At 34.3% G+C, this 7,601-nt stretch overlaps 1 protein-coding gene across 1 annotated transcript; it reads left to right on the forward strand.

Moving 5' to 3' along the window:
* The first annotated feature begins 1,541 nt into the window (after positions 1-1,541).
* On the forward strand, positions 1,542-6,238 carry LOC115221627. Its single transcript, XM_029791826.2, has one exon. It carries the CDS (start codon positions 3,010-3,012, stop codon positions 5,014-5,016), a length of 2,007 nt encoding a protein of 668 aa, XP_029647686.1. The 5' UTR covers positions 1,542-3,009; the 3' UTR covers positions 5,017-6,238.
* The last annotated feature ends 1,363 nt before the right edge of the window (positions 6,239-7,601 follow it).

The following is a 7,601-nucleotide window of genomic DNA, read 5'->3' on the forward strand; positions in this document are numbered from 1 at the left end:
TGTATGTATGAATGCATGTGTGTATGCATATATATATATATGCATACATATGTGTGTATGCATATATATATATATATATATTTACTCTTTACTCTTTTACCTGTTTCAGTCTTTTGACTGCGGCCATGCTGGAGCACCGCCTTTAGTACTTATTCTATCGGTCTCTTTTTGCCGAACCGCTACGTTACGGGGACGTAAACACACCAGCATCGGTTGTCAAGCAATGCTAGGGGGACAACACAGACACACAAACACACACACATATATATACATATATACGACAGGCTTCTTTCAGTTTCCGTCAACCAAATCCACTCACAAGGCATTGGTCGGCCCGGGGCTATAGCAGAAGACACTTGCCCAAGGTGCCACGCAGTGGGACTGAACCCAGAACCATGTGGCTGGTTAGCAAGCTACTTACCACACAGCCACTCCTGCGCCTACATATATGCATACACACATGCATTCATACATACATATGTGTATACATATGCACACCGACACACACACAAAAAGAATGCACCTTCAACGCTCGAATTCATATATGTATGTGTGTGTGTGTGTGCATGCATACATTTTGCATGCGTTCTTAAGTCTTTTCAACCAGTATTTTTTCTTGTACTAGAATGTTAGCATGGCCTAGTAAAAAGAAAAACTAACAAAAACAAAAAAAAAAAAAGAAAGAGAAAAGAAACAATTTGTCTGATGCAGGAACCGGAAAAGCAAGTTCGGATTCACTCTGCACCGACTCTTTCAAAGTTCTCATCTGCACATTGTGACGTGTTCATTAAATGTTGCAACAACATTGATGACCATAAAAATGACCTTTTTCTAGGTCAATTACTGTAGTTATTTAATCTCATTACGAAATATCCTTGAAATACCAATGAGTTAAGAGATGAAAGTAATTTTCAAGATTACACATGCTTTCATCATATACATGCGTAAACAAACTTTACCCCCCCACTAGACATGATTAGAGTAATGACTTTTTTTTTATGTTGTATGAGAAGAATAAACTTATACAACATTCAAATTTTATGCAGGAGAGTTATCGTTAAACGATGTTCATAAGTTTGTGTATAAACAAACGTAAACAAGTGAATACACAACCACATAAGATCGTAGCTCGCACTTGCTCAATTTTCAGTACATAAGCGGCACACTTTCTCTGTCTCTCTCTCTATATATATATATGAGATCTTTATAATATATAATTTATATATAAATATATATACATACATACATATATATATATACATATATATATATATATATATATATATATGCATGTATTTAGAATAATTATAAATATACTAAGTTGTTCTTAGGCTGGCGTATATATACTTATATATATATACTTGTATGTATGTATGATTTGGACTTTTCTTTTAGAAATATTTTTTAAAGAATTTGGAAATTAATCTTTTAGAGTATGGCATAAATATTATTCTTTGATATAAAAGCAGAAGTATACAAGCAACGTGTTGCTCATCACACCAGCCACACCTGTAGCGCATAAGCGACCCTCTACACTCCTTTGGCAATATTGTCAGTCATGACTGATTGATGCTGAGCCTCGATGTGGCATACACACCCACTGTCACACTAGTAAATGTGTTAGACAGGGGTGCTGCCAGACCAGACAAACGCACAAAATAAACTTCAGGTACACACAGACACACTTGCTAACCAACTACAACAAAAGAGTTTGACTGACGTGCTCCTGATCTGGTCCCTGTATCTGGCTATTATTCTTGGACCTGCTGTAATAGTGCTTACACCTGCACAGAGTGGCTGAGCTTCGTACAGGTGACCTGTTTCCCCGTTATCGTCTTTCCTCTTTGCCCGCACCTCTACAACAATTCCTCCACTGTCGCTATTTCATTTACCCACAACCAACTTGACATATGAAGACTGATACAAAAACAAGAAAATAATTACAATATTAATACACTGGATACACCTTCCGGACACCAAATTAATGATCTACACAGCTTTGTGTTCGATTTTATGGACATTTAGTATCAGCATTGGAACTGTTTAAACGAACTTGATCAACTTGACTCTCTGTTACATCTATCACTCTGGTGAAACTTCCGACAGCTGTATTTGGGAAGAATTTACTCCGAACTAGTGACTGGTTCTTCGGCACACTTGATATCCATTTATATACGAAAAAATTCGATAACTGGTCAGGATTTTACATGCATTGTACGTCTTAATGTGTTGTGTTTCATAATTATAAGTGTGGTCTTAAAAGGAGAGAAATCGGTTGTATCTTGGACGCGTTGAAAACATTCGGTGGTACAAAAAAAAAAAAAAATTACGAAAAATACTCGGTGGTAATATCAAAAATTTCTGTATTTGTTTTTAAAGTTTATGTTGAAGTCTTCACGACTCATTCTATTAAATCTCTGTCAATTTTAAAGCTACACCACCTTTTGGTAATGGTGCTTGAGGGATATCGTCACAATCACTCATCTAGGACCCAGTCTTAACAAGACACGTTTGATCACTTATGGCTATGCCGTTTCTTATTTGACTTTTTTTCTCTCTGTCATATGAAATCGTTGTTCGTCTCGTCAGTCCCTGTAGCCGTCTCACGATGTGGATTGTAAACATTTCGATTTAACCCAAATTAATTCAACACCCCACCCTTTTTTCTTCTACTCATGAACTCTTTTTTCTGTTTAAAATTATAAACTTTAGCATTGGATCTGCTGAGCAACAAAGAAAATTATTGCCATTTATATAAATGTATCAGTCTTCCACCTGCCTTACCAATTCCGTTTGTCATAGAAGCTATAAAAATATAATTTTACCAGTAGTATTTGGTTACCTGTGATAACTTAATCATCTAGCCTATTCTTTGTGTTTGGCTTTTGGGACTATGTCGTCCTTTTCCTACCACGTAAACTGTCTTTCAAGAACGAAGATTCTTGCCTCCAGCAGTGTCTATTGCCATCCAGTGTACAACAAGAGTGATTATACACAACTTTCTTCGAGATGATGAAGAAAATCACTTGGAAAGGTTTTCGGTTGCCCAACAGTGGGCAACAGCAGCGCCAAAAATCAGGCAGCACTAGTACTAATTCTTCAGTACCGTCCCCGTCCTCTACCTCTAACGATATTTTAAGTAGTGGATACCACGGCAGTGTAAACCACAGTCAATCTTTGTCGCGACTACACCTGGACGACAGTGGTCAAGAAAGTGAAGATATGGTTTTCCTGCCAGCAGATGGCAGCTGCACAGAGTTACAGCAACAACATGAAGGTAATTGCAAGAAAAGGCAAATACAAATGACATCGAAGAAGTTGTTTTCAGCTTCATTGAATTCACCATATTCACAAAACATGCCTACATCGAGTACTGTAAATAGCACTTCCACAGAATCATTTTGCTCATCAACTTCGAATAGTACACTTACAAATACCAATGTGATTTCTACAATGAAAAGTCCAGAAGTAACCCACAGTTCATCATCTAATGCTCTGTCTAGCAATATTTCATCCTCAGTTTCATCTTATTCTCTTTCTTCTCCGACGTATTGTCCAAGCAATGGTGGTTCATCTCCTACTTCAATGCAATCTCAGCACTACCAGATTGATATGTTGCAGTCTCACCGACATCATAGCCATCATCCTAATAAAGAAGACAACAGCTTGCTTATTGTTCCTATGGTTGAGCAAGTAGGTGTTCCACCTAAACAACGCAAAGAGAAGAAGAATCTTCTGCGCAATCTGAGGCGATGTTTTACACCTACACTTCATCGAAAGGTTAGTGGTAGCCATGAACATCTCCCCAATAATTCTTCATTGACACCAGCACCTGCTGTGTCACGGAAGGGTGTTGTTTCAGAGCACATCAAAGGATGTCAGCCTGTAACAGGAGGGAATACCAGTGGTCGGAAATTGACACACAAACCTCTGTCACTTGTTCGTGAACGATTAGCAAGAGGACCTAGTTGTAATTCAAGTGGAGCTACACCAAATGCAGGTAATTCTAATGCAGATAAAAATTCCTCAGATTGTTGCAATCTTCAAAACTCCACTTTAACAAAAATAAATGAGATGCATTTATATTCCGCATCAGATGGAACAATTCATGACAACTGTAAAACTGGCAATTGCAAAACCAAGGACATATCAAGGTTTCAGAAGAAACTTTTAGAGGATTATATTAGTGGGGATAGTGCTACAACTTGTATAAATCCTTTTCGGGGTTCATCTTCATCCAGGAGTACTCAACAAAAATCTCTAACAAACTCTGGTGTTTCTGAAAATAATACAGAAAACAGGAGATTGTCAATGACTTGTGAGCAATTTGCTCAAGCCCTTAATGAACGCCCAAGTCATACAACTTGGGATCGGTGCCCTCCAACAGACAGACAAGACTCAGAGACTGCTGATAAATGTAACCCGTATGAATCTTGTACTGACCCACCAGGGTCATGCAGCAGTTTATTGCCTCATTATGATGCTGTTAGATTGGATTCTCCTAAAATAGGGAGCCTCACTGAGGAGCTCTTTCGACTATCCAAATTTGGCTGGTACTGGGGCCCAATTACTCGAGTTGAAGCTGAACAAAAGCTTCTTAATCAACCTGATGGGGCTTTTTTAGTGCGTGACAGCTCTGATGAACGATACCTTCTCAGTTTGAGCTTTCGCTCTTACGGTAAAACTTTGCATACGCGTATTGAACATTGTAATGGAATGTTTAGCTTTTATGCTCAACCAGACACAGAAGGTTATCCTTCCATTGTGGATTTAATAGAACATTCAATGAGTGACTCTGAACAAAAAACTAGAATAATTTGCTACTATAGATACTGGCTGCCTGGATCACCATCATTTCCCGTCCGATTAACAAAACCTGTATCTCGTTTCACCCAAGTGCGCTCATTACAGTATTTATGCAGGTTTGTTATACGACAGTACACTCGTTTCGATCACATTCAACAGCTGCCCCTGCCAAATAGTATCAAAGGTTGGATTGAGGAGAACCAGTACTAAAACTAAAGACACTACCAAACTCCCTTTCTTCTTTTTTTTTTTTCTTTTGATATTACACGCACACTTCAGAAAGTCATGGAAGCAAATAGAGATGTTGGTGTCAAGAAGTACTTATATTAATAATCCATGTACACCTCCCTAGTGACCCTAGATATGCACTAGTATTCAAGACTGCCTTCTTATAACCTCTTCTACCTTACTACTGAGTATTGCCTTATATTTCTTCACATTTAGTATTGAACATTGCCTTTTCTGTTTACTTTGACAGTACCTATTGTGAAGATTCACATGTACTCAATACTGCTTTGCTATCTTTCTATCTTCCTACCTGTTCAGTAGACACACACACAAACACACACACACACAAACACAAAAACATAGTAGGTGAATAGTTGTAAGGATGCATTTCATTCACTATCATTCACACATTATACTGAGTACTGCCTTGTCCACCAATGGAAACACTCAGTAGTGAAGTACATGTTTGCTCTCCCTTTCTTTTGTGCCCTCTCTCCCTCTCTCTCTCTCTCTCTTTCTCATACAGAGATAAACAAAAATATGTACGAAAAAATCAAAACTGTATGCTTTAATTTCTCTGGACATCATTGCTGTGAATATACATAATTTAGAAAATATTGGCTCTATACTATTTTATTTTACTGCAGTAAGTGCATATAGAAGCTGTACATTTATACAGATTGCATATTGTGAAACAAACAGAGGTACTGCTTTCATGTATATTGTGTACATAAGTCGTAAATATATTTTAACAAAAATGATCAGCTCATGTGTAGATAACCAGCAAACCTTACTTTTTTTTTTTTTTAAACTTTGAAGAGAAAAATGATTTTCTACACTTTTAAACACTTGATTTACAGCAGACTTACATACAAACACGGAGAAATGATATCATCTGGTGAGTACACACCTCGTTAGTGAACTAACAAAATGCTCCAAACCTGCAAATGTCTGAAGAATCTGTCTTGGCTTTTTTTTTTTGTTTTATTATTACATACAAGTCCCACTTTGCATTTTTCTTTTTTCTTTGCAGTTTACAATACAAATGACTTGGTCGATGCTAATTGCTTACACAGACACAGACAGTCAGTTGTGGTCATGAACATAGTTATACATGCATATATAGTCTCAGACCTAAACAGATAGATACATATATGTGTGTCTGCATGGAGTCACCTGTAAATAACGAATATTTGCAAATTTTCTCACATACACACATTATATATATATATATATATAATATATATATATATATATAATGTAGATGTTAGTATGTATATCTATGTATATGTAGATGTTTGTACGTATATTATAAATATATATATATATTTAGACGTTTGTATGTGTATTTATATATATATATAGATGTTCGTATGTATGTGTGTATATTTATATACATATAAATATGTATACATATATATATATATATACATATATATATATATAATGTTGATGTTTGTATAGATATGTGTGTGTGTGTATACATGTATATATGAGCGTGTGCATGTGTATATTTGTGTATATGTCTGAATGTATATATATATATATATATATATATATATATATATGTATGTATAAGTATGTGTTTACATATGTATGTATAAGTATGTGTTTACATATGTATGTATAAGTATGTGTTTACATATATATGTATAAGTATGTGTTTACATATATATGTCTAAGTATGTGTTTACATATATATGTCTAAGTATGTGTATACATTTGTAGGTACAAGTGTGTATACATCTATATATAGGTATACATATAAGTATATATATATATATATATATATATATGTATGTTATATGTATCTATAAGTATAAGTATATATATGTATCTATAAGTAAATGTATATATATATTTATATATATGAATAAGTATTATTTGTATGTATATATTTAGGTGTATGCATGTATATGTGTATGTATGTATATATATATGTGTATGTATATATATATGTGTATGTATGTATATATATATGTGTATGTATATATATGTGTACGTATGTATATATATGTGTACATATGTATGTATATATGTGTATGTATATGTGTATAAATATATGTATGTATATGTGTATATATATATGTGTATGTATATATATATGTATAGATATATGTGTATGTATATATATATGTATAGATATATGTATAGATATATGTGTATGTATATATATATGTATAGATATATGTACATATTTATATATGTATATTCATGTATGTATGTGTATATATATGTATAAATATATATATATGTATGTACATGTATATATATGTGTGTATGTATGTATATGTATCTTTATGTATAGTCTGTTTATTTACTTGTGTTCCTTTCTCTTGAAGAAAGTAGGCTCAAAATGTAAAAGGCTTTCTCATCTTCCCATGCGTGAAAGTAACATACCTACTTGTTACTTATACATCTGTCTTTATCTTTTGTTTTTCTGCAAATTTCAACTATATATGTATATATATATATATATATATATATATATAGTTGAAATCGTATATATGTATCAAGAAAGATGTATTTAGGAAAAAAATAATAAGGAAAGGAGACAAATGCTCAAG

This window comes from Octopus sinensis, linkage group LG18, assembly GCF_006345805.1.
Source record: "Octopus sinensis linkage group LG18, ASM634580v1, whole genome shotgun sequence".
In the NCBI taxonomy this organism is placed as follows: Eukaryota; Metazoa; Mollusca; class Cephalopoda; order Octopoda; family Octopodidae; genus Octopus; species Octopus sinensis.

Bases quoted from the DNA above. Each gene is read 5' to 3' on its own strand.
- LOC115221627 (XM_029791826.2), top strand. From the start codon at position 3,010: ATGATGAAGAAAATCACTTGGAAAGGTTTTCGGTTGCCCAACAGTGGG.